This window comes from Rhamphochromis sp. 'chilingali' (assembly GCF_963969265.1).
Source record: "Rhamphochromis sp. 'chilingali' genome assembly, chromosome: 21".
NCBI classification, from domain to species: domain Eukaryota; kingdom Metazoa; phylum Chordata; class Actinopteri; order Cichliformes; family Cichlidae; genus Rhamphochromis; species Rhamphochromis sp. 'chilingali'.
This window is the reverse complement of record NC_137949.1, coordinates 9,939,897-9,967,604: the sequence shown is the minus strand read 5'-3', so window position 1 is coordinate 9,967,604 and position 27,708 is coordinate 9,939,897. Positions and strand designations below refer to the sequence as shown.

The following is a 27,708-nucleotide window of genomic DNA, read 5'->3' as shown; positions in this document are numbered from 1 at the left end:
GACGAGTCAGACTCTGGAGATTAGTGTCCGGCGGATCAACAGATCATCGTCTAACCTTCACACCGTGAGCAGGTTAAACACGGGTCAGTGGTCATCACAGATGGGCCAGTCTGAGCTGAAACAAGCTGCTAACATCCCTCTGCCGCCCATCAGGGGCTGCAGACCCGGCAGAGGAGAAGTCCCTGCAGCTCCGCCTGCCATCAGAAATACGATCCTTCATGTGTTTGTGGCAAAGTGGGGGAAACCAATCCAACAGTCAGACAGACTCAGCGAAATCCACAGCAGACCGGCACTCGCTGAGCGGCTGGAACAGCAGAAGAAGAGCGATGACATCACTGGTGTGGACGGTGGCCGTACGACAACGATGCCGGTCATAGTTAAAGATGACGGCGGCGCCTGTGAGGAGCGGCGACGGCAGAGAGAGTTCTGCTCCGATGACTCAGCTGCTGAAACATCATCTGAGGACTCAGAGGTCAGAGGTCACGCAGAGACACTGGAGGAGGACGATGGCGGTGATGACGAGTACTACAGCGAGCAGAGGATCACAGAGTGGATCCTCCAGGTCAACTCGAGCCTCTTCTCTACAGGAAACACTCAGAGAGGCGCCGAGCCTGCAGAGGAGCGCGACGTGGCCACCATAAAGATCATCTACAGCGGGGACTGAACTCCCAGCTCAGTCTCCTCCTCCTTTCACAGGACGCTCACAACCAGGGAGGAGCCCGAGGTCCTCGAGGAGCAACGCTGGCAAAAATAACAGAAAACGTTTCAGCAAATAGAACAGCTGTAATCTGGGACACTGGTGATACCAGCTCCAATTCACTTTAATTCAAATAATTTCATGTATATAAAGAAATAACTGTGTAATTACATGAGTAATTTAAACTTGGTACTGTGGCCCACCTGCAGTACCATCGCAGCCCACCGGGGGGGCACAGTGCATTAATTTAAATAAAATGTAATCAACCTGGACGAGTGTCAGCAGATCCTTTCAGATCTCACCGAGGCTTTGCTCCGACCGATGTTCTTCATCAGAAACAGAGCTTTTGATTGGTCAGTGACGTCCTGGGCTGAACGTTTCTCTGTAGCTTCTGCGCAGGTTAAATTCCCACAATCCTGTTCTGTGCGAAACCAGAGAGCAGGAGCATAAATCCTGCATACATGGGGCATAAATCAGTTCTATTAAATATTATTTATATAGCGTTAAATGAACATCAGCTTTTATTCACGGAGGCTCAAACGAGAGACTAACCCGGCTCGGTCATTCTCACCAGATTGTCTCGATGGGCGGGGTTAGTGCTGATGACTCAAACTGCGATCTTGTCCTAATCCCAACAATACGAAGTTAAAAAGACTGAAGTTAAGTAGCAGATAAAAAATAACTGTCCGTTATCTACGTTCACTTATCCTAACATCAGCCTGTTTCAAATGGCTGAGTTCACCCAGGGTCTAACCTGTACGTTCAAGGGGCGGGGCTAGCAGCATCTGACCAATCAGAAACATGGATAAATGTGCTCACAGCAGAGCAGCTGATTTCACAAAGGAGGACCGGTGTGTGTGTGTAAACACTGCTGTATTAATAAAGTTTAGCCTGTTTGAAGCCGACTGTGTGACAGAACAGACTGATTCATATCACAGCTCTGTCTCGACGATCGAGTGTTTCATTAATGTGTTAAGGACGGTCTTAGCTTTTATCCTCTGAGCTGCAGACTCGGTGGAGTTTAACACTGAGAGGAAAGAATAAAACCTCTTTAAACGCTGACAGAACAAAAACTGCTGAACAGCTCAGAGGGAGTGTGACGCTAATTTCCAGAGATCTGATTGGTCAGTTATTTCATACCTGCTGATCTGTAATCTAGAAACTCCCCTACTCCTGGGCAACATCAGTTGCCATGATGATAAACCCTAATAAGAAGGATCCGCCTTCACAGTACAGGAAACCCAGAGCTAATCCTGGAAAAGGAGAAATCCTGCCTAATAGTGCAGACCTTAGGGTGACATTATGACTCCGCCTCTCCGACCTGACGTGGATGCTGTGGGTTTGTAAAGGAGGACAAAACAGAAACACATAACTTATTTTTAGAACCGGGGGTCTGAAGGTGCACACTCAGAGGACAGCTTCCTGCTCCGTCCCGACTCTAACGCCACCAAGGTTTCCAGAATAAACTTCCGTTGTACTTCAGTCACACCTGAGAGCAGCAACTGAGACCGTAAACTCATCAGGAAGGTGTTCACTGAGCTCAGGTGAGCTGGACGCTCAATTCTGTTACACTTCTATCCAATCAGGCCTCAAAGAGGTCGCCCCCTGCTGGATGTTAGACAGAGCGCAGGTTGAGTTTGGCACCTGAGTTTGTTTAAAGCTGCTCTGTGATTGGAGGACATGGTGAGGTCAATGTCACGGCTCCACTCAGAGGTCATCCAGCTGCAGCTCTGGCGGTACCGGGTCACCTGATCGTATCGGTAGTTGGAGGGGATTCAGAATGCACGCGCATGCACACACTGGTCCTCCTCCAGAGGTGCAGCACCCCCTCCCCCTCCACCCCCCAGCCTCTGTATGCGCCGTCACAGTGCAGACAGAGGTTGTAAACATGGCGGCGGACGGGATGGTGCTCACCAACCACGACCATCAGACCCGCGTGGGGATCCTCACAGGTAAGGACACCGTGTCATCACATGCGCTAAAACGCCTCTGGGCAGCGTACCTGTGCGCCGTTTTGTGCCCGGCTCCCTGCGCAAGTCGGTGTCACGATACGGGCTGTCTCCGCTGCAGAGCGGGCTAACGTTAGCCGCATGCTAACCGGGTTCCCCGCGAGCCGCGCGGCTGCTGGCGCACAGGTGCGCGTTTTGCGCTAAAGAGCGGGATTAACGTGTTTGTGTGTGACTGCGGATTAACGTGTGAGCACCGGCTGCACCTGTCAGCGAAACTGCGGCGCTCAGAGGTGTTTTATTCGCCGTGAAGCGGCCGGGAGAAGGGCCGGGGAGCTCTTTCAAAATGCGAGACGAGCTGTGCGTGCTACAGTGAGTGTCTACCAGAAGCCGTGCTTTTATTTTGGAGGTAACCCCGCGGTGTTCCGGTGTTAGTGGCTAGCTTGCAGGTGGTATTTTGAGCAGTGTGCCGTTACGGAGCCGACATGAGCTGCATTATTCATGTCCCTCTGCGGGTCTGACGAGGGCCTCGGCTCACGGTGGGCTTTTTTAAGATAACGGGACCTCGCGGCTTTTTAACGGCCGGGGTTTCACCCCGTTAGTGTCCGTTTAACGCAGTAATGAGCGTTTTCCCTCCTCACGCCATTTAGTTCAACATTAAACACGAACGCGCAGCGCGGCACCGAAGCTGTAGCTGATGTTCGCACCGGAGTCGTGCCCGCGGGAGGACTGGGACCAGTGAACCCAGTAACACTGGACATGGACAGGGATGCTTAGCTAACTGAGGATAGCATGGGCAGTCCACTGTGCGCCCAGCAGGGGGCGCTGTGGGAGGGCCCGCAGTGATTTCCACACAAAAACACGCTAGTTTCCACAAATCCAGAATCAGTACTGTGAACTGAAACAAATCAATTGTAATGATCAATATTTTATTCACTCTGACGCTGATTCTTGCCCATAAAACACTAGCATTCGGCTAACATGTGCTGATTGGTGAGTTTTAGAATAGGAGGTCCTCTTGATGGCGTTCTTTTCCCGGTGATACCTCTTGTAGGTGTTAGCGTCGTAGTTATGTGGTTGAAGTGTTTGAAGGTGATGCTAACTGCTGCTGGCTTCATGCCCCAAATCAAAATGGAGGATGTATTAAAGTGGCTTGTGGTGCTCATAGAAAAGTACTTTACTGCATTAAAAATCCATTAAAATGTCTAAAAATACAACTTTATGTATTGTTTCAATCCTTTCTAGTAAAAACATGCTAAAGATTTCCATGAGAAAAATGTTTATGTCTCGAAATGTACATTTTTGTTCTTCAGCTCCATTGAGCTCCATTCATCCAAGATGAGCTTGAGAGTGCCCTCTATGGAGCAGGAAGAGAACAGCTGCTCTTTCATCCACCGTGCTTGCAGTTCCTCGTTAGTGACTTTAACGAGCAGAGAGAACAAAGTTTGAACACACCAAATAACACAGACAACCAGAGCACGATACTGCATCGTACGCCATCTGTCTGTCGTAAGGTTTTACGTGTCAGGACATCAGAAAAAATTTGGTGTTAAAAATAAGAAAATACAACCTCAGATGAACAACGCGTTGTACATTACACAGTAAATATTTAACAAAAAGACCAAATCCAAAAGTGGTGTAGCTCCTTCAGCAGCAGTGACCTGCAGTGATCGGTCTGCGCCATCACTGTGGATGAGCTTTGGTCGTTGAGGTCTGCAGCATTCGTTCATGCACAGCTTTCTGAGCTCTGCAGCAGCTCCGTTCTTTCCTTTTTCAGCCGTTCTGTTGGATCTTTGTCCTGCTGATGACCCAGTTTGGTCCCAGCTTTATCTGTGAGACATCTGCACTCTGGCCTCGTCTCAGAGCACATCGTTCCTGTTCAGTTCCTTTGAGCACTGCACGCTCTGATCTTTTGGTGAATTTGCTGCATCCACTGCTGGGAGAATGTGGATCCACCCTGTTCTCTCCTATAGAAGCAGCGAGGGTCGAGGTCTCACACAGTTTCTGTATTTTGACCTATTTTCCCATAAATGAATTCTGACTAAGTTTAATATGTCACATTGTTGTTGTTTTTTTAAGGTTGTATTTAAATCATTTTAAACTAGCTAAGGACCAGATTTTAAACTAGCTTACTTTCCTACTTTCTTTTGACTGTGACTGTTTCTGCTAATATTCGTAGGCGAGCACTGATCAAACGTTTCCCAGTCCGGATGCTGACTCCTTGTATTTGAGTTCCTGACGTAAAATAAAGTAATAAAGGACGAGAGGAGCATGATAAATAAAATTTAAAAAAACCTATGTTTTGGCGTTACTCTTCTCGTTTACTGTCGCTCATCAGATTGGAGCTGAGTGTGAGAGTCTTTCCTGCTGTTATGTGCACAAACGGTTTAAAACCTGCGAAGCAAACCACTGAAATCATATTGAAAGCCAGACTGAGCTGTGAATCAGGTGAGGATACTCGGGTAGAGTCCAGGAATCAGAAAACAGCAGGAGGAAATTAACCAAACAGCTGAAGTTGACTGACGTTGTCCCCCTTTGAAGTCCAAAGTCTGGATGAGGAAGATCAGGGCTTCCTGTCATGTGACGTGCGAATTCTCGGTCTATTCCTGCTTCCTTAGATGCGCTGTTCTTTGCTATTTCATTGTTTGTCTTGATCCGTTAACTCTGGACTTGCAGCGGCACTGAGCACGCCTGCAGGACGGCGTTCTTCTACAAGCTTCGTGGTCGTGAGCGATGCTTTTTTGAATCTGCCGAGGTCTTCCCTGCCAGCTCCTCAGAGTTATCGGACCGCCGTTTCCTCCATCTTCCTCTGCAGCACTTCACCCTGAGCGGGTCCTTGAAGGTCCGTCCTTCAGCTCTGACGACACGGCCGCAACATTTCAGTCAGTAGATCTTCACACGGAGCTCTTCAGCTGTCCCTCACACTTCATTGTGGTTGTTGTTGGTCATGTGATCAGTGTAGGAGGTCTTTCCTGTGGCCGTGGTTTTGTTTGGACGCTCTGCTGGAGATGACGAGGACCTGCAGGTCTTGTTTTGTCCTGCTGCTCTCAAACTCTGCAGTTGTTCAGTCTTGTTGGCACAGCGTTACCAGGCGTCCTTTGAATTTGTTGTTTCTGTCACTCTCATTTGTAAGTGCCATTTATTCTTTGTGATCATTACTCTCTGACTTCCCCTCAAAAATAAAGATTTTGTTCACACGGATGACGCTAACAACGACCTGTTCTGCTCACTTCCTGCTCTTTCATTTTAAGACTGGACGATGATATTTTGGCGTCTGTGTTCTTGTAACTTGTGGAGAATCTTCGATCCTCCAAAAAAACTCATCCTGTTGGTTTCCAGCTCCCTGTTTTTATCTTTGGACTCTGCTACAGCAGTTTTGCATGATTTACAGTTGATAATAATCCTTCTTTATCTCACACTGAGCCTTGTGCAGCTCCTCGGTTCATCCATGTCTGAATTGAGCCGATTTAGCTACTCCACCTTTAAGACAGCTTTGTTCTGATTGTCTGTGAAGGTTCTCAGTAGGGCTGCCACGATTACGTCGACTATCAAAATCGTCGACGACTAATTTAATAGTCGTCGCATCGTTTGAAGCTTTGTAAGATCCTGAAAGACGCAGGAATAAGTAGTAGGATTTAAGAGTGTAATAACGGACTGAAACAGAAGATGGCAGCACTGCATGTACAAGGATGCCAGCTGCCGTTAAACCCCGAAGAAGAAGCTGTGTCCGGTATCGTAGCTGTGACCAAATTCAGGCCGCATCCTTCGGAGGCCGCATTTGTAGGCCGATTATGTTACAGCAACGCGGCGAAGACTGTCCAAATTCAAAGATTCCTCCAAATGTGACCTTCATTTCCCCAGATTTGAAGGATGGGTCGACGTATCCTTTGTGGCACAACCTATCCCAGAATTCATAGCGCAGCTCAGCCAATTCCAGTTTCCAACAATAGCGGCAGCTAGTTAGTTTTAATATTACTCTTATTTTTCTTTCTGGGTCACAAAATAAACGTTTAAGATATTTTCAGGCGAGAATGTAGCTGTGTAAACCTCAAATATCTGCGCAGTTTATCAAGAAACCACATATTTTCAAAAGTGCTCCGACGTTTTCGGAGACGTCTGTTAACCACCAACTCGATAGCGAGCCGGGGTTCAAGGCTCACTAGAGCTGGCGAGAACGGCACACTCCCGGGAAATTGTTTTCAGAACCACCGCTGTCTTTCGCTACTCAGGTTAAACGTGATATATATAAGTCACTTAGATAACCTGAAAATGTTATTGTTTGGCTTTTTTTCAGTGTTTTATTTGTTCGTGAGTAAATCTGTTTGGCTGAGATTAGATTAAGTAAAACTTTCTTAATTCCCTGGGTGGTTTTCACACAGCTGAAAAACGTCAGACAAACAGCTGATTATCAGAAGTGTGAGATGCTGGAGAATATACTCCGGTGTCCCGTTATATTTTATATAGCAAGGAGTTTATTAAACATCACAGAAACAATCTGCAAATTTCATTAAAGTTTAATAAACTGTCATCTTGTCTTTATTTTTAGTTAGCACATACCTTAAACACTTAAAGCTGTAAGCTAATGATAGTTATATAAGAGCAGATGCTGCTGGTAGGGCTGGGCTATATCATACCGTTCACGGTAATACGGTGTAATTTTGGGCAACGATAGGAAAATGAAATATCGCAATAGAATATGGGTAAAACGCGCATGCGCAGTGCCTTTGTTTACATACGCACATGGCGGTGATGCAGAATGAGAAGCGCGAAAGCGGATCATTGAATGAAACAGATGAAGCTGAACTGGTTTGTAAAAATGCTGCAGCTTCAGTGGTGGAACTGGTTTAGCTTTCGTCCGTCAGATACACAACAAAGCACTATTTTTGGTAGATGCTAGCGGGCCGTTGTTATTACCGTGTTGTTTGGAAAATAAGGCACACTTAAAATCAATCCTTTGATTTTCTGTAAAGTCGACAGTGCCCCTTATAATCCCGTGAGCCTTATGTATGAACTCTGGTTGTGTTTACTGACCTCGAAACGATTTTATGTACACGGGGCTCGAAAATCTGTCAAATGCTTTAGTACGACTTTGCTAAGCTACGAAGCCGCCACCGCTTGATGGATTGTCAGAGCATTACAGCTATCGTAGACAGGAGCCTCGTGGAGTGATACGTACTGTGCTTCAACATAATATTACCGTATTGTGTGTGTAGGGCTGCCACGATTTGTCGACTAGTCACGATTACGTCGACTATCAAAATTGTCGACGACTGATTTAATAGTCGACGCGTCGTTTGAAGCTTTGTAAGATCACAAAAGACGCAGGAATAAGTGGCAGGATTTAAGAGTGTAATACCGGACTGAAACAGAAGATGGCAGCATTGCATGTACAAGGATGTCAGCTACCGTTAAACCCCGAAGAAGAAGAAGAAGCAGCTGTGTCCCAGAATTCATAGCGCGGCCCAGCGCAGTTTCCAACAATGGCGGCAGCTAGTTAGTTTTAATGTTACTCTTATTATTCTTTCTGGGTCACAAAATAAACGTTTAACATATTTTCAGGCGAGAATGTAGCTGTGTAAACCTCAAATATCTGCTCAGTTTATCAAGACACCACATATTTTCAAAAGCGCTCCGACGTTTTCGGAGACATCTGTTACCCACTAGCTCGTTAGCGAGCCGGGGGCTAGGCTCACTAGCACCGTGAGAACACCGGACTCCCCGCAAATCGTTTTCAAACCCACCGCCGTCTTTCGCTACTCAGGTTAAATATATATATGAGTCACTTAGATAACTTAAAATGTTACTGTTTGGCTTTTTTTTAGTATTTTATTTGTTCCTGAGTAAATCAGTTTGTCTGAGATTAAAGTTATAGTTTTTACACAGCTGAATAAACGTCAAGCAGACAACTGGTTATCAGAAGTGTGAGATGCTCCAGAATATACTCCAGTGTCCTGTTATATTTTAGATAGCAAGGAGTTTATTAAACTTCACCGAAACAATCTGCAAATTTCATTAAAATTTAATAAACTATCATCTTTTCTTTATTTTTAGTTAGCACAGACCTTAAACACTTAAAGCTGTAAGCTAATGATAGTTATATAAGAGCAGATGCTGCTGGTGCAATAAGCTGTAGTTTTACGTCCAACGGATGATGATCTGATTAGTCGACTAATCGCAAAAATAATCGGTGACTAGTCGACTATCAAAATAATCGTTTGTGGCAGCCCTATGTGTGTGTATAACCTGTTTTTAAGTTTAGTGGATATTATACATGGTTATGCTGAGGATATGTCGGCCAGTCTCCACTGGAAATGCCTTTTGGTTAAACTGTCAGCAAGGAATTTGCATTTGCACTGTTACATTTGTATATTACTTTAATGCACATAAAAAACAGCTGCTTGTTTAAGTGAAAATACATTGATGGGGTTTTTGCACTAATAAAGTTGTGAAGTATTTTGTCTAGTGTCAATTACATCGTCAGTTATGTCGTTAGCGCAAATTTTCAAATGTATATCGTGATAAATAGTTTTGGTCATATCGCCCTGCTCTAGCTGCTGGTGCAATAAGTTGTACGTTTTACGTCTAATGGATGATGATCTGATTAGTCGACTAATCGCAAAAATAATCGATGACTAGTTGACTATCAAAATAATTGTTTGTGGCAGCCCTAGTTCTCAGTCATCCAGATGATCGTAGTCTAAGGAGCTTGGAAAAAAAAGCGTCTGGACTTCTTTAAGTAGCTTGAAGACGTTTCACCTCTCATCCTTGAAGCTTCTTCAGTTCTGAAGAACTGAAGAAACAACTTAAAGAAGTACAGACGCTTTTCTTTACAATATCCTTGGACCTTTGTTCTGATTGGCTGCCTCTCACAAACAGAGGGTTCAAACAACAGGTAGACGGGGCTTCCGCAGCTGAGATGAGCATACAAGGGTGTCCCCTATTTGTGACATCATGCAGGTCCAGCCTGAGAGTTCAGAGCAGCCTTAGCTTTGGGCTCACACTCTGAGCTTAGTGTTAGAAACCTGCAGCACTGGAACACGAGACATGTGACAGGAAGTGAGGAGGAGGTGTGTGTGTGTGTGTGTGTGTGTGTGTGTGTGTGTGTGTGTGTGTGTGTGTGTGTGTGTGTGTGTGTGTGTGAGAGAGAAACCGTGCTGAGCTATTCTTCCTCTGCAGTGAGCGACAGCTGCTTCAAGAACCTGGCTGAGGACCGCAGCGGCGTGAACCTGAAGGACCTGGTCCACGACCCCTCGCTGTGAGTCCTCATCAGCAGATCTGCAGCATGCACGTACACACGTGAGCAGCATGACAGTAACTGTCATTGTGTCACTTCCTGCAGACTAGGAGGAGTCATCGCGGCCTACAAGATCGTTCCAGATGAGATCGACGAGATCAAGGTAATCCCAAAAACAGGAGTCCTTTTTTAATATCTCTGTTTGTGCCAATAAAGGGAAACGATTTAACGCTTTTTCACAGACGTTTGTCTGTCAGTGGGCGGGGTCTACGTGTAAGTGAGGTCGTCCGCAGCTTTCGTCCAGTCAGACGGCGGTAAACTGGTTTAAACCCACTGAGCATCATAAATACACGTTAAGGATTTGGATTGAAACAAATTAGAAATCAGTAAAAATTCTGAGTTGTGATGATTTCTAATCGCGTACTGACGTCTGCTCCACATGCACGAGCAACGTGGCCTCTGTCTTTATGCATCACTGTGTCCACGTGATCGCCACCGCCGGCATTTCAGACTGACACGTTTCTGTTTCTCTGATTCTGTGGCTGTGATTGCGGCTGCTCAGCGTTGGTGCTTTTATTTTGGCGGTGACGAGCTATGTGTGTTTGCAGGAAACTCTGCTGGAGTGGTGCGATGAACAGGAGCTGAACCTCATCCTCACGACCGGAGGGACCGGCTTTGCTCCGAGAGATGTTACTCCTGAGGTACAGGAGGTTCAGAGGCGCGGCTCGACGGCAGACCGCCGTGTTCTAACTCGCTGTGGTTTGTCGTTTTCTAGGCCACCAGGGAGGTGATCGAGCGAGAGGCTCCGGGAATGGCTCTGGCCATGCTGATGGGATCTCTCAACGTCACGCCACTGGGCATGCTGTCCAGGTGAGCGCTCTCACTGCTCATTGACCAGTCACTGTAACGTGGCGTGCGTTTATCTTTTGTAAATTCACATCTGGATCTGGAATGTTTTGGGAAACTGTCTGAATTTAATGCGGCAGCACGTCTGCCCACCGAGCTTTAACCCTCTGAGGTGATCAGCAGGTGTGTCAGAGGATGATGTCAAAGCTGTACTCGGGTCAGTTATGGAGCTCCGATAAGAAGCAGACTGTGGCAGATGTTCCTCCTGAACCTCCAGATGTGCTCCTGCATTAATGGTGCCTTCACAGTTAGTCCTGTCACGTGACCATCTTGAACTCTCGGCCTCTCTGGGAGGATCTTCTTACAGCCAATCACGTCTCTGATTCACCTGGTTAGGTGCTGTCAGTCACATTGAACGTGTCACTTCCTGTTTCTTCTGTTACTCACTGGATTCTGATGAACGGTGCAGTTTAAGTTTGACACAGTGTGGAAACGTTTGTTTTCTAACCTGCTCTGTGTGCCGTGTCCTCTCCTCTGCAGGCCTGTTTGTGGTATTCGTGGCAAAACTCTGATCATCAACCTTCCAGGAAGCAAGAAAGGCTCTCAGGTACGAGTCTGACTTTACTCTGCTCAGTCTGCACCGTGTGGATCTTTGCACTGAACTCGCCGGGTATGTCGTAAGACGTGGCGATCCAGTCAGGTGGAGCTCAGCGTTTGTGTTATTTACCGTTAAATTAGGAAGAGTTGAACTGCGTCGTTACAAAACTACAGATGTTGGATTACAGACCTCTGTGGGTGTCTCCAACCTCCTCCCTGACCAGCTCAGTCTGAGTGCGTTCAAGCAACGTCCTGAAATGTCGAGCAGCTTTTAAAAGTATAACAGAGTCTGAAAATATAAAGTTTGAGTGTCTAAGCCACCAAACGTGTGTGATCCACAGCTCAGAGTAACACAGGCTGAGTCAGGAGGACGGCGTGTCTGAGCTCAGACTCTGTGTGCACCACTGAAACCAGTACACCTGTCACACATCACTGCAGTCCAGTTCACATGCATCTGTAAAGTGTGGGAGCTCATGGACTTCTGTGTCCCTAATGCCCACTCGCTCCGTGTTGCCAGCAGTGAGTCAGACTGTTTACAGACAGGATTTGTAGGCGGAGCCAGGTGTCTTACCTTTGTGCTCTCGAGATCTGGTGGTTCTGTTCAGGTGGCCTCCAGCTCACACAGGAGCGGTTTGCAGCGGTGATGAGAAAGCCAAAAAATGGCGGGGTGCCACCCTGAGTCTATAAAACTCAGAATGGTTGAAAGGAGCAGCTCGCCCTTCAGTGGCTGGCCTCTCCCTTACAGATGGAGGGAGGAGTTCAGACTTTTGATATGCGCTCAGAGTAGAGCTGCTGCTCCTCCACATCGAAGTTCAGATGGTTGGATATCTGACCAGGACGCCTCCTGGACGGCCTCTGGCTGAGGAGGCGTGGGGCAGACCCAGGACAGGCTTGGGAATGACTTGGATGAGCTGGAGGAGGTGGCTGGGTTTGGGATGGGGGAGTCTGTGCTTGGACTACTCGGCGCGACTACTGTTCGTGTAAACGATCCACTGTGCGTGCAGCGTCTGCTGTGAGAGTTTGACGCCATGACGACGATGATGATGAAACTTTGATTTTTCAGGAGTGTTTTCAGTTCATTCTGCCCGCTCTGCCTCACGCCATTGACCTGCTGCGCGAGGCCATGGTCCGGGTGAAATCCACGCACGCCGCCCTGGAGCAGCTGCCCTCCCCCTCCCCTCTGCAGGCCAACACGTACGCCAACACACACACCAACACACACACCATGGAGCGCGGGACCCAGTGTGAGGAGGAGGATGACGAAGAGGAGGACCGGAGGAGAGGTCGGCACGCGCACAACCACCACCATCATCACCACCACCACCAGCACGGCTCCTCCCACATCACCGCAGCTGCCATCGCTGCCAAGGTAAGCGGTGCGCAGGCCGCACGTAGAGCAGCGGCGGTGCTGGAAGCTGCCAGATGAAAGTTTAATGATCAGTGTGGGGAAAGTGGGTCACTGCAGCAGCTACTGTACTACAGACGCATGCAGCGGCTGCTGCAGGACGCACAGAAATTACCGGGAAGCGAGCGCTCCGCGGGCAGGACGGAAGACAGGAGGCCCGCCTCCCAGTAGCGGAATGACATTTAGAAAACACTTCCTCCTCAGGGTCAGGCGGGTCATTACAGGCTCTGCCCACGGGGCATTGCAGGTTCTTATAACTGTAGAAGAAATGAGCACCAAGGAAACTCGTTTTTCAATCCGTCGTCACGTTTAGATCCACAGGTCACGTGACAGAGCATCACGTGACCTGTGTCGGACGCTGTCAAGAAGTTTCGATCAAACTGGTCATTATGGCTCCTTTATAAAAGGAACAACTTGTCAGGTTTTAACACTGAAGGGGTGGCTGTAGCTCAGGTGGCAGAGCAGGTCAGCCACTAATCAGAAGGTCAGTGGTTCGATCCCAGGCTGCCTCCTGGCTGCATGCCAAATATCCTTGGGCAAGATACTAACCCCATGTTTGCCTACTGGTGGTGGTCAGAGGGCCCGGTGGCACCAGTGTCCGGCAGCCTCGCCTCTGTCAGTGCGCCCCAGGGCAGCTGTGGCTACAATGTAGCTTGCCATCGCCAGTGTGTGAATGTGTGTGTGAATGACTGAATGTAGTGTGAAGCGCTTTGGGGTCCTTAGGGACTAGAAAAGCGCTATACAAATGCAGGCCATTTACCAGGCCATTTGCCTTGTTATGGTTTTTTAGAGAGGAGACGACAGGAAGTGATGACTTGAGGACAGTTTTGGTTCATCGATACGTGTGTAAACATTTTAACACGAGCATGACCTCCATCGTGTTAGGGTTTACCCGATGCAGGGATGTCCGGTGTGGACTAACTGTTGGCTTTAGTATTGTTAGTTTGTAGCGTTCCTCTTAAAGCCACACCCCCACAATGACCGCGAACAGCTCCTGTCGTATCAGTTAATTTACAGAACGAATCCATGTGTGTGAGCCCAGGTTTGAGCTGTGACGTGTGGAATGTTTCACTTCATCCCATCATGTCCTTCACCTGTGTGTGTGTGTGTGTGTGTGTGTGTGTGTGTGTGTGTGTGTGTGTGTGTGTGTGTGTGTGTGTGTCCATCAGATGAGCCATGCTGTGCTCATGGCTAAAGGGAGTCCCTACCTGCCTGGCCACACCCCTGTCCCTCCCACTCATTTCACCTGCTCCTCTGCCCATGACCATCAGGTGAGACTTCACACATGCACCTGTCCTCTCCTCTCATTGGTCAGTTCATTGTGTCAGTCACCATTCTTCATCAGCTCCTGCCTGAACTAGCTTGAAGATTATCTGATGCCACCTTTTTTTTAAGGTGGACCTACTATGAGTTCCCTTTTCAGTTCAACCTATGATAATAATGCTGGTAGTAAAAACAAATCAGAAAGTATTCAGAGTATGAAAGTAAAACTTTGCATGACTTCATTAAATATAGTAAAGTTATAAAAAGAACAGCTGATTGTGAGGGGGTCAGGGGTTATGGAGCGTGTTCAGCTTTGCAGCTTTAGGTTCTAATAAAACAACTGAAGGAAATCATTGGACTAGCATTGTGTGTGTGTGTGTGTGTGTGTGTGTGTGTGTGTGTGTGTGTGTGTGTGTGTGTGTGTGTGTGTAGATCCCGGACTCGATCATTTCTCGAGGTGTTCAGGTGCTTCCACGAGATTCGGCCTCTTTAAGCTCCACCCCCTCCGAGTCACCCCGGGCGACACAGGCAACTTCCCGCCTTTCCACCGCTTCGTGCCCGACACCCAAGGTACAAACAAACCTTCACACATGCACACAGACAGCACCGCTAAGAGCTCGGCAACAAAAAACGCCATTCTGCATGAAACACCAGCTTTCCTGTTTGTGCTGTGTAACGGTTATAGAGCATGCCCAGTAGATGTACGCTGATTGCTGATCGAAGCCCTTTATCAAACAATGACAAGCACTTCCTGCATGATGAGAGCTTTTAATTACTTTCTTTATTTCCTAACCTCCTCCGTTCACTTCATAGAACCAGAAAAATCACATTTGATTTCCTGGCATAAAAAGCTCCAGCTTCAGGACCGAGCCAATTTATGGTGAATAACAAACTCGGTGTGTTCGATTTCATTGGAGCAGAAAAACGAGTATTCACAGTTAGACTTGGTTCACGTGCCATTTTTTCAAATATCAAATACTTTCTTATTGCCAGTATCTGAACAGATTACCATGTAATTTAAAAACACGCTAAGAAAAGTTTCTTCCTGTTTGTCCCGTGGCGTTCCCTAAGGTGCTATCCTGGGTCCTCCATTATTCCTTATATACTTGTTCTCTTGTATATGTTTCCATTTTTTTTTTTGTTGTTGTTGTTGTTGTTTTGTTTTTTTAAATCACTAGTATTTGAACTGATTGTAAAATTATTAAATCAATTACATATTCCCCAGCTTGTCAGGCGGTGGAAGGAATACAAGTCTTTTGCTACAGCTGTTGACACCACCCGACATGAGCTGCCTGTTAAGAAGGAATACTTCGAGGACCTCCTTAATCCCACTGACACGTCTTCCGAGGAGGAAGCAGAGTCTGGGGATGAGGGGAATGACCCGCCAATTTCCGGGGGCGAGGTCACTGAGGCAGTTAAACAACTCCTTGGTGGCAGAGCCCCTGGTGTTGATGAGGTCCGCCCCGAGTTCCTGAAGGCTCTGGACGTTGTAGGGCTGTCCTGGTTGACACGCCTCTGCAATGTTGCGTGGAGATCAGGGGCAGTACCTGTGGACTGGCAGACCGGGGTGGTGGTCCCCATCTTTAAGAAAGGGGACCGGAGGGTGTGTTCCAACTACAGGGGGATCACACTCCTCAGCCTCCCTGGGAAAGTCTATGCCAGGGTGCTGGAAAGGAGAGTTCGTCCGTTAGTCGAACCTCGAATACAGGAGGAACAATGCGGTTTTCGTCCTGGTCGCAGAACACTGGACCAGCTCTTTATCCTCTCCAGGATACTTGAGGGTGCATGGGAGTTTGCCCAACCAGTCTACATGTGTTTTGTGGACTTGGAGAAGGCATTCGACCGTGTCCCTCGGGGTGTCCTGTGGGAGGTGTTGCGGGAATATGGGGTGTCTGGCCCATTGCTACGGGCCATTCGATCCCTATACAACCGTTGCAAGAGCTTGGTTCGCATTGCCGGCAATAAGTCGGACTCGTTCCCGGTGGGTGATGGGCTTCGCCAGGGCTGCCCTTTGTCTCCGGTTCTGTTCATAATTTTTATGGACAGGATTTCTAGGCGCAGCCAAGTGGCGGAGGGCTTTCGCTTTGGTGGCCTCAGAATCTCATCTCTGATTTTTGCAGATGATGTGGTTCTGTTGGCTTCATCGGATGAAGGCCTCCAGCTCGCACTGGAACGGTTCGCAGCCGAGTGTGAAGCAGCGGGAATGAGGATCAGCACCTCCAAATCTGAGGCCATGGTTCTCAGCCGGAAAAGGGTGGAGTGCCCACTCCGGGTCGGGGATGAGTTCCTGCCACAAGTGGAGGAGTTCAAGTATCTCGGGGTCTTGTTCGCGAGTGATGGGAGAAGGGAGCCGGAGATCGACAGACGGATTGGGGCTGCAGCTGCAGTAATGCGGACGCTGCACCGGTCCGTCGTGGTGAAGAGGGAGCTGAGTGTAAAAGCGAAGCTCTCAATTTACCGGTCGATCTACGTCCCTACCCTCACCTATGGCCACGAGCTGTGGGTAGTGACCGAAAGAACGAGATCGCGGATACAAGCGGCAGAAATGAGCTTCCTCCGAAGGGTGGCTGGCCTCTCCCTTAGAGATAGGGTGAGAAGTTCGGCCATCCGGGAGGGGCTCAGAGTAGAGCAGCTGCTGCTCCACATCGAAAGGAGCCAGCTGAGGTGGTTCGGGCATCTGACAAGGATGCCCCCTGGGCGCCTCCTGGGTGAGGTGTTCCAGGCATGTCCCACCGGGAGGAGGCCCCGGGGCAGACCCAGGACACGCTGGAGAGATTATATCTCTCGGCTGGCCTGGGAACGCCTTGGTATTCCCCCGGATAAGCTGGAGGAGGTGGCTGGGGAGAGGGAGGTCTGGGCCTCTTTGCTTAGGCTGCTGCCCCCGCGACCCGGCCCCGGACAAAGCGGATGAAGATGGATGGATGGATGGATTCCCCAGCTTTTTGGTCACATGTTATTTAAATGAGCGCCACTAACTAATGTTAGCTTAGAAATAATTACCAAATGAACATCTCTCAAATATAAACTGTTCACACAGGGTTTAGATAAAGACTCTAGACAGCGAGTTAAGGTTAGCCAGCTATATGCTAAGTTGACTATGAAGTAGTTTGTGTGTGTTAGCAGCTAAGTTTATATTAGCTACCATTAGCCAAAAACCTGCCAATGTAATGAATAAAAAGCTGTCTAAAATGAAACCCTAAATACAAACTGATCTGGAAGCTATATTGGTTATTTTCATGTTTCTTTGTCAGTGAATATTAGCTAATCCTTACTAGATTCATGCACTGTAGCTAAGATAAGATAAGATAAGATAACCTTTATTAGTCCCACACGTGGGAAATTTGTTTTGTCACAGCAGGAAGTGGACAGTGCAAAAGTTATGACGCAAAAATTAGAATACAATAAGAATAAATACAGTACACAGCTGTACAGAATAGAATAAAATAATATACTATATACAGTAGAATAAAATAGAATAAAAATATACAATAAGATAAAAATAGAATACGAATGCTATATACAACTGAGTAAAAATACAACGATGCCAGAAAAGATTATTGCACTTAGTGTTATTGCACATGTGTGGATGTGTGTGTTTGTTCAGTTAAAGTCTTTATTATGGAGTCTGACAGCAGTGGGGAGGAAAGACCTGCGAAATCTCTCCGTCCCACACCGTGGGTGCCGCAGTCTCCCACTGAAGGAGCTGCTCAGTGCTGTCACAGTCTGCTGCATGGGGTGGGAGACGTTGTCCAACAGGGATGACAGCTTAGCCGCCATTCTCCTGTCACTCACCACCTCCACTGGGTCCAGAGGGCATCCTAGAACAGAGCTGGCCCTTCGGATCACCCTGTTCAGTCTCTTCCTGTCCCCAGCAGAGATGCTGCCGCCCCAGCAGACCACACCATAAAAGATAGCAGAAGCCACCACAGAGTCATAGAAGGTCTTCAGGAGTGGGCCCTCCACCCCAAACGACCTGAGTCTCCGCAGCAGGTACAGCCTGCTCTGCCCTTTCCTGTAGAGGGCGTCTGAGTTATGAGTCCAGTCCAGTCTGTTGTTCAGATGAACACCAAGTCATGGCTTGTTGGCTAACTTTGTCTGAACTATGCCTGAAATGAATTAAATGCTAGGTGGCTAGCTTCCCAAAATCATTTACCTGTTAAGTGAACCATTGTTATAATTTACATTTTATATAAAAATATGATTTTTGTCAAAAATTAAATGATGTAACCGTTTAAATAGATAGCAAACTAGCTTAGAGCGAGCTTGGTTAGCTAGCTGGCTGTAACTTAGCTTTACAGCTTGTAGCAGACATTTATAACATCCAGGTCAGGTGTAGTGTGTGTATGCTGCTCAGTCAGCTGTTGGACAAACATACATGACGTACAGACCATACAACAGAGAAACATGACAAAGTTGGACAGTCTGTGCACGATTCGGCATATTTTAGATGCTAACGTGTTCTGAGCAACAGATGGGTTTCTGAGGTTTTATGCCTCACCTTTTAATTTTGACTTGTGAAACAAACTTACCCCCCCCCCCCCCCCCCCCCCCGGTAACTATCGGTAACCATCATCACAGCATCATTAGACTGTTACAGATGAGTATCTTTAGGTCAGATTTGAATATCAGTGTCATTCCAGGTGTAAGCAGTGATCGTCCTGATTGAAGCTCTCGTTATGTGCATGAACTTTATTCAGGAAGTCTCGGGACGTGTGCTGTCTGTTGAATGGGAGTGAATGGGACTGTGATGGTTGGAAACACTCAGATCTATTGAAATGTCTTCAGTTGTGGTACATTTAAAAATAAATGACCTAAAATGTAGCATCAAATTATGCTTAAATCATCTCTGCAAAGCAGCCAATCATCAACCTTATGTACCTTTGCTTTTAGTAAGAAGACGCCGGCTTTCTGACCTCTGGTTTTAATTTGCTGTTAACATCAGCTAGGAGAGCAGAATTAAAGCTCTGGCTTATATCTGCTGTTTATTCAGCGCTCAGACTGATCTGATGAGTAAGATTAACCCGACTCGCTCTCTCGGTGCTCCTGAAATGCTTGAATGTTGCATCCAGAGTCATTGTTTATGTTTCCACATCCTGTGAATGAGACGCATGAAAAGAAAATTATTCTTTAAGATGATTTCAATCAAAATAATCTGTTTTTCTGCAGGTTCAGTCACGATGTGGCAGCAATGAGAACATACTGAGAGCCAGTGAGTTCAGTATGTGTTTCGTTTACCTTTAAAGCTCGAAAAAATAGTTTTCAGGTGTTTACAGGTGTGTGTGTGTGTGTGTGTGTGTGTGTGTGTACGCACTCATAGGCCACAGCGCAGTTGACATCAGTAAAGTGGCGCGTCGTCATCGCATGTCGCCGTTCCCGCTGACATCCATGGACAAAGCCTTCATCACTGTTCTCGAGATGACGCCTATTCTGGGAATTGAAGTCATTAACTACAGAGGTGAGTGTGTGTGTGTGTGTGTGTGTGTGTGTGTGTGTGTGTATGTGTGTGCGCGCTGCTCTAACACAGGAGTATCGAGCCCTGCACGCCCACGTGTCCACTAACTGCTCCACCACAGAGCTGATGCTGCTGTGGTGATGGCATCTGATGGGAGAAGCATTTCAGCACCTGCACACTCTGTTTGAACCATGAATGTGTAAAAGGTTGCTCCACCTGTTTGACTTACGGAGGTTTTGGACCTGAAAGTCAATCCAGGTTGACGTCAGTCTGATCGGCTTTTCCCCGCTGTCGGTCAGCTCGTCCGGTCAGGACCGTAGCCGCCCTCCTCCGTCGTTCCTCCACAAGCTGCGAGAATCGCTCCTCCCACAGAGTTCAGATTGTAGTGAAACAATGAATTTGTCCTGGATAAGCCTCTGAGAAAGTCTTCTCTCTCTGCAGATGGTTTGGGTCGAGTTCTCGCTCAGGACATCTATGCCAAAGACAACCTTCCTCCGTTCCCCGCCTCTGTTAAAGACGGCTACGCTGTGCGAGGTGAGACTGTGGGCACCGCCTCAAACATCTGCGTTTTTTTTACCTTTTATCTGTTGAACTGAAAGCTCTAACCGACTCATGTTTGACTCGTAGCTGCCGATGGCCCGGGAGATCGCTTCATCATGGGGGAATCGCAGGCTGGACAGCAGGTCGGCTCTCACACAGCAGCGTTGTGCATAACCATCATCTGTCAACCAGATTCTGTGGGAGACGCTGCTAACCTCAGCGTTATCTATGAGCGGGCTCATGGTACACACACCATGATCGGCACAGCGCGAGCCATGCTCAGACCGTTTAAGTTCACGTATGTGCAGAATGTAGATCAGGATCAGATTGATGCACATCACCGAGTTCATATCAGCAGTGAAGGCAGACGAGGGTCTTTAGAGCCACACGTGTCACAGAGCAGGAAGTCCTGGGAGTCGACCTCTGCAGCCAAACGCTGGCAGCATAACAGCTGCAGTTCCTCTAACGTCCACTTGAGGCTCCAGAATTTAGAAAACTTCTCATCTCCTCCTGATTACTGTGAATTTCAACCTTGACTAAAAGCCTTATTACCAGATGATGTCATCGCTCTGTAAACTATGCTTCTTGTGTTTTCAGCCCACCCACACAGTCATGCCAGGTCAGGTGATGAGGGTGACGACCGGCGCGCCGATTCCCTGCGGAGCTGACGCCGTGGTCCAAGTAGAAGACACGGAGCTGCTGAGGGAGTCTGAGGATGTAAGAACACCAGGATGAAGGTCGATGGCGCTGTGCGTGTGCCTGCTGGCTTTACTTCCTGTTCGTCTGTTACAGGGCACCGAGGAGCTGGAGGTGAGGATCATGGTCCAAGCCCGGCCCGGGCAGGACATCAGGTGAGAGAGGAACGCTTCTCAGGTCGTGGATGTCAAACGGGTGAAGGAGCAGCGTAGACAATTTGGTGCTTTTGTGTCCACGCAGGCCGATCGGTCACGACATCAGGCGAGGGGAGTGCGTTCTGGCTAAAGGCACGCACATGGGCCCGTCTGAGATCGGCCTGCTCGCCACAGTGGGAGTGACCGAGGTCAGCGTGCACAAGTTCCCCGTGGTGGCCGTCATGTCCACCGGGAACGAGCTGCTGAACCCGGAGGATGACCTCCACCCGGGGAAGATCAGAGACTCCAACCGCTCCACTCTCCTCGCCACCATCCAGGAGCACGGATACCCGACCATCAACCTCGGCATCGTCGGAGACAAGTGAGCGCGTTTCCCCGCCTGTCGCTCCAGTCTGATCATTTCCTGTTCTGACATCTTAAAAAAGCTCCAGCCCCCACCCCCCAGCACGGTGCAGTCAGGGTTTAATCTTTCATCCACCCTCTGAGGTCCACAGGTCCCTCAGTGGGAAATCTGAAATCTTCCACTCGAGTCCGACCTCAGTCTGTATCCTGAACTTCCTGTGACACCCGTGTGTCCTCTCTCTGCAGCCCTGACGACCTGCTGTCAGCTCTGCACGAGGGAATCAGCCGTGCTGATGTCATCATCACTTCAGGGGGTGTGTCCATGGGAGAGAAGGTACAGTAACTTCAGTAACTTAACTAACTTCAGGCCACGCCCACCTGCTGAGAGTCTCAGCTGCAGTACCAACTGCACGTTCGCTCAGGAAGTGAAGCAGGACTGGGCGGACTTCTTCGCCGCTGCTACAGGAGGTGTGTCTCTCTGTGGAGTGAGACCGCAGAGAGAGCCGAACGTGAAGGCGGAGCTGACGATTTACCGTCTTTCATCAGCTCTGACCGCGAGCCGTCACTCCTAATCGAGCTGAGGGCCAGGTGAGGCAGCAGGTGGGCGTGGCCTAAAGTATCTCAGTGTAAAGCTCACTGATTGAGTGACGCACTGAGCAGATGTTCTGATCGTCAGTGTGCAGGAAACCTGACTGTGTGTGTGTCTGTGATCAGGACTACCTGAAACAGGTGCTGGATATCGACCTGCACGCACAGATTCACTTTGGCCGAGTCTTCATGAAGCCAGGGTAAGACGGAGCCGAGACTTCCTGCTTTAGTCCCAGAACTTAAGCACCACAGTCACACCTGTGTGAAATACCCGAGAGCTTAAAGCTTCAGGCGGCTGTTAATGAGCCTCACCTGTGGCTGCAATGTTAGTCTGTTCACTGAAGTCACAAATGTTTCTTCTGATAGCTGAAGGAGTTCCTCACTGCAGGTACTCGCAGTACTGCAGGTACACCTGACGGCTGATACCTCAGTCTCTGCCTCTGCTCACGCTGCTCTGTGTTTCTGTCCCTCAGTCTTCCCACTACCTTTGCCACAGTCGACATCGACGGGACACGAAAACTCATCTTCGCCCTGCCAGGTAACATATTAACCCTGCTGTGTAATTCACCTGCCTTTGAAGCGTCCTCGGGTCGTCCCCACAGACGCCTGTGATCAGAGTCACGATTCCTGATTGTGGATCCCAAAGCGAAGCAGGAAGCTTGAGAGCGTCCTGAGCCCAGACTTTAACCTCCTGGAGACCAGAAAGCTTCAGTGCAGGCTGAACGTCAGCAGCCTCCACAGAGATGGGCTGAGAATTAGCAGTTACTACATGTACTTCACAGTACATGATTGTACTGTGAAGTACATGAAGTAAGGAAGGGAAAAAAATGAATACAAATCAACAGATGACGCAGACACTCTTTCAATGTTTCGTATTCGTTGCAGGCAGATACGTGCATCTTAAAATAACTCCTCACAGTAAGCTCCATAAATGTTCCAGCAGCGCCTCGTCGACACGAGTAACTCCAACCGACCACGTTTATGACATCATTCAGAGGCCGCTCGTAAATGCGCCACATCATGTTATCGAGCTTCTGCACCATCATCACACGTGGTCTGTTTATTGTTTCCAAGGTAACCCAGTGTCCGCTGTGGTGACGTGTAACCTGTTTGTGATTCCTGCTCTGAGGAAGATGCAAGGCATTCTGGATCCTCGACCTACAATCATCAAAGCGAGGGTAACACACACACACACTCTCTGAGGTCATGCTGTAACCCTGCCTGCAGGTCAAGGTTAACCGAGTGTTTGATGCATTGCTCGGGTTACATAACACAGTTATTGTTGATGAAAGTCTGCTGATGCCACTGTTCTTCTCTTCAGCTCTCCTGTGACGTTAAGCTGGACCCCCGGCCTGAGTACCACCGCTGCATTCTCACCTGGCATCACCAGGAGCCGCTGCCCTGGGCTCAGAGCACAGGTGAGTGCGCACACACACGGTGATGGTGTGTACCGTCAGTCATTGGTGTCTAAGCGTTGCTTCCTGTTTCCTCCTCGCCGCGGTAAACTCTGGCCTCTTCTCGTCCACACGATTAACTTTATTGATCACATCATGGAACCGTCATAAAGATGTTCCACACGTTCATACAGCATCGCGCTGTTCAGCTTCCTCACTGCACTTGGCCCAAATGAGCCGTTACGCTTGTGTCCTGTAGCGCCGCCCTCAGAGCTTTACATCAGCTCGTCCAATCAGGTTTGTCGACGGTGCTGAGCGGTTTGTCTGCTCTGAGTCCAGCTCACGGATACTCGCTCCAAAGTCTCTGAACCTGCCAACGAGGACTCATCTCCAACCGGCTTTCTTGGAGACGGAATCGACGTTTTCTCCTAAATTCATCGTGCGTGTTCCCAGATACCCGAGGCTTCCGCAGGGCGTCCAGTGACGCGCCGTCGCAGGCCCATCCATCACGCTGGCTCTGTGGTCGACATCAGTCAGCTGATTTATGTCAGAGGCGTCGTAAACGAGCCTCTTAAATGTTGTTCTAACCGCTGCCTCGGTCAGCGTCCTGTCAGTCATCTCACTTGGGTAATGCGACTGACCACACCCCTTCTCCCTGCAGGTAACCAGGTGTCCAGCAGGCTGATGTCCATGCGCAGCGCCAACGGCCTGCTGATGCTGCCCCCTAAAACAGAGCAGTACGTGGAGCTGCGCAAGGGAGAGGTCGTAGACGTCATGGTCATCGGACGGCTATGATGCAGGTACGGCGGCTCCACGGACACACTGAGCACGTGCGAAGCGTGTGCTTTCTGTTAACACTTCTTTTTCTCTCCAGACTGAAACGTCACTCGCTACCGATTACCATGGCAACGCCAGGACTTCTTGTCTGCACAGGAAACAGCCGGGGTGGGGGGCGGGAAGTGGTGCATGTCTACCTGGTCGCCATTAGCTGTGATGTCATATGCAACAGCCAATCGGAGCCAGCACAGGCTGAGTCCTCATTGGTCTGCTCTGAGGAGATCACTGTATTTCAAAGGAGAAAAAAAATGTGAAAAAATATACGAAATATGAGATTTATTCTGTAATATTATTATTATCCTGATGATAATGATTATTAATATTCTTAATTAATATTCTATTTATTATTATTATCATGGTTCTGACTGAATATCATCATCTTAGTAGTATTCATGCCCTCTTCTCTCCTCTTCATTTGCTTTGTGCGTTTTTCCCGGGTAGATTAGAGACATAGAGACCCTCCTCCTCCTTTTTCTACCCTTGCTCTGCTCTGGCGTCCTCTCTCCTGCTATAGAAACCTGCCGTTTCACTACGTCTCCTCCTGGATCACACAGACTCCAACATCAGCAAAACACGGCTGATGAAGACGTCCTCCGAGTGAACCTGCTTACGTTGTTTGTGCCTCTGAATATTTTCTGCCAAACAACAAAAAAGAAAAGAGAACAAGCTGCAGGTGTCCTCTGGTGTTCCTTTTTTACCTTTCTGCAGATTCAACCCTCTCAAACATCTGGAGACATCTCAGCGAAGCCATGAAATCGTCCTCGGTGGGTCAGCGGCTCGTCTTTGGGGCGCCGAGCGATTTCTCCGCTCCGATATAAATGCGATAAAGACGTCTCTGATCGCGGTCGTATCAAGGCTGCGCCACACTGGCGGTTCAGTCCAACCCTGCGTTCAAGTGGTGTTCGACCAGAGTGTGACGTTTATGTTAAGGTAGCTCCAGAACCTCTGGGCTCACCTGGAGTGTCGGGCGCGATTACATGATTACTCCACATTTGCGTCTGGAGCTCTGGGTGTGGGATTTGTCCTTTCACTCGCTCTGATCAGGCTGTCCAATCGGGAGTCTTTATTCAGATTTTTACCCACGACCGCACGTGCAGGAACTGACCGATTTGGCAAGTTCGGAGAACAGATGCGATTCCCGGTTTTTCCATCTGCTTGCATCACTTGAAGGCAGGGTGTCACATTCAGGTGCTTGTAACTACACCACGTGTATTTTTGCCATGACGGTGTTAAGGTGCTCGTTATGGTCGGTTCGAGGCTGTAAATCAAAACGTCATCTGACCGCCGTTCTCTCCGCGTACTGTATGAGCGTGCAGAAACCCTCCTTTGACAGTTCGCCCACTACAAACGCAGAAGCATCCGAGCTGCTCGCCGTAGATCCTGCTGATAAATGTTTACCGGTTACCAACAACCAGAAGCGTCCTGTGAGATCTGAGAGCCCCAACGCAAACCGCCCACTTCCTCTCATCCTTCCCGTTGAACCGGTTTTCCTGCAGCGCGGTGTGTGATGTGTAATCTAGAGCCAGCTCATATTTACCCAAGTTTCCCAAAGTCCATGTTGGTGGTAAAATGGGAATACGGTTCTTCCTGCTTTGACCCGTTTTCCACCGATGTGGTACCGGGGTGCTACTTCATCAGATCTTAACCAATAAAAAGTGCCACAAAACCACTGGCACCTCAAAATCAGCGGTCCCAAAGCGCCCGTTTCTGATGCTTGGCATTCCGGCCTGTGAGACAGAGTCTGGTTTGCTGCATCCACACCAACAGCTCTGCTTTGGAAATCAGGTGGACAACTCATCCTGTTACGACCTTTTTCCAACAACTCAGTGCCGCTGCCTCACCCAGACCCCGGTCCTTTCTGGGTTGTCCCGTGGTTGGATTCGTGGATCAATGGTGGGAGTGGGAACTGCACGAAATTTCTCTTCTTACTACAGACGTTACCCCGGCTCGTGCTACCTAATGTTCTGGTACTGCGTTTGTGTTGGGACTTCTTTTCCACTGGTGTGGTACTGCTGCTAAATCTAGAAGCAGGTTATTGACTTTGCACTGAAATGACGGTTTCCCAAACATTGTAGCCCACAGTTGGACTCAGAGAGGTTACCACTGATTGGCCGAGGCAGCTCACAGCGGTGCTTGGTTCTCAGCCTGTTCTGGGAGAGAACCCAGGCAGAACCAGCTCTGTAACTTCTTCCTGTGAGGCTCTTCACCTCCACTCTCAAAACCAACCAAGAGCCGGCACCACGTCAGTGAAAAACCTGAGTTAAATATGATCAACCAAACCCACAGGTCAAAGGTCAGGCGCTGCATTCAGGTCATACTGGAGTAACTGCTCTGTCTGATTTTAACAGTACCGACACGGCGTCCTGAATGCAGCGTGGCTCGTTGTCCTGAATTCCCCCCCCTTCTTGTCACACCTGCATGCCCATAAAAAAGGGGGCGTGTCTTTCCTCTTTGGGCAGGTGTGATTCCAGGCGTTAGAGTGTGGTGCAGCACCTGGGCGGGGCTTCTGATCTGACTAAACGTGACGCTGATGCTCTGGTGCCAACACTATCTTTAAGTCCTCTGGCTTGGTTTCCAGAAACTTCCCAGTTACCTCAAATGCACCGTATATATACAGCATATATGAGTGGCTCGTGCTGCGTCCGTGTCACATGGGAATGGTGTGATGATGTTTGGCTGTTCGTTCAAAGAAATTCCTAAAATAGTAAATAATGCTTGCCGTTCGGCAGCTCGCGTTTACGGCAGCTCACTTACGACACAAACGCAGCATCAGCGCGCGTCCTGCCGCCTGCCCAAGGAGGACCAATCAAACCCAGATAGATCCATCAGAGCGAGCAGAAGCAGGTTGTTGAGAAACTGCCTTTGTACCGAGTGATTCGTAACACTGGGCTGAACTCAGTGTCACACTGCACACACTATAAACTATGACCAGCACTTGTAATGAAGCAATGACACAGCATTCTACTACTACTGTATAAATATGATGAAGAGGATGTTTTTCTGTAATATTATTGAACCTGAAGATGAATTAATAAAAATAATCCTGATTATTCTGTAACTGCTGTTTGGCTCGCTCGCTTCATTCATAACAGCACTCGTCTGAGAGCGTCAGGGACGGTAAACGTCACATCTTGTCAGTGTGAAGAGCTTTAACTGCACATTTAATCCCTCAAATAATTTAATCTGAGAGAAAAGCGCTGTTTTTCTATATGATAACACAATGCTGATGTAGGAAATGAAAGACCTCTGTCAGGTGTAGACTTAAAGAAACAGCTCTGGTCGCTCATTTCCCAGATTCGCAGTAATTATAAATAAAGTTTTGCAATAAATTATGAAGAAATGTGAACTTTTCAGATAAACCATTATTAGTCCCACATGTATGAAATTTGTTTTTTTCAGAACATTAAAAATGTTATTATGATGAAATATTTAAAAATAAGAATTTTTCTTAGATTCTTTTCCTATAATATTACCTTTTTATAAATAATGAGTACTTCAGGCTTCCATACTGCATGTTTAAAGGCAGGTAGGAACCATCCAGCAGGAACCTTTTGTTGCTGCGCTCGTTCTCCTCACCTGAACATTCGTCACATTTTTCTCTCAAATATAAATTTTTATTCGTGTTTTGAGTTTAATAAAATTATTGATTTTAATAACTGAATATTAAGCTTAGTTTTAGCCTCATGTTGAACGTGTTTATTTTTTTAATTTACATG

The 27,708-nt window shown here is 48.1% G+C and overlaps 1 protein-coding gene across 1 annotated transcript; it reads left to right on the top strand.

The window, feature by feature from the left end:
• Positions 1 to 2,487: 2,487 nt before the first annotated feature.
• Positions 2,488 to 27,061, top strand: gphna (gephyrin a; the record flags this gene model as incomplete). The annotated part of the gene is given in 25 exon segments (XM_080871534.1): positions 2,488 to 2,498; positions 2,500 to 2,547; positions 2,549 to 2,649; positions 9,820 to 9,898; positions 9,983 to 10,040; positions 10,486 to 10,578; positions 10,653 to 10,747; positions 11,264 to 11,330; positions 12,384 to 12,689; positions 13,895 to 13,996; positions 14,421 to 14,558; positions 19,155 to 19,197; positions 19,306 to 19,443; positions 19,882 to 19,974; positions 20,068 to 20,123; positions 20,578 to 20,697; positions 20,773 to 20,831; positions 20,917 to 21,192; positions 21,420 to 21,507; positions 21,888 to 21,961; positions 22,235 to 22,299; positions 22,836 to 22,939; positions 23,083 to 23,179; positions 23,817 to 23,955; positions 24,030 to 27,061. Coding segments are annotated over 24 exon segments (2,445 nt in total). The 3' UTR covers positions 23,951 to 23,955; positions 24,030 to 27,061.
• Positions 27,062 to 27,708: the final 647 nt, after the last annotated feature.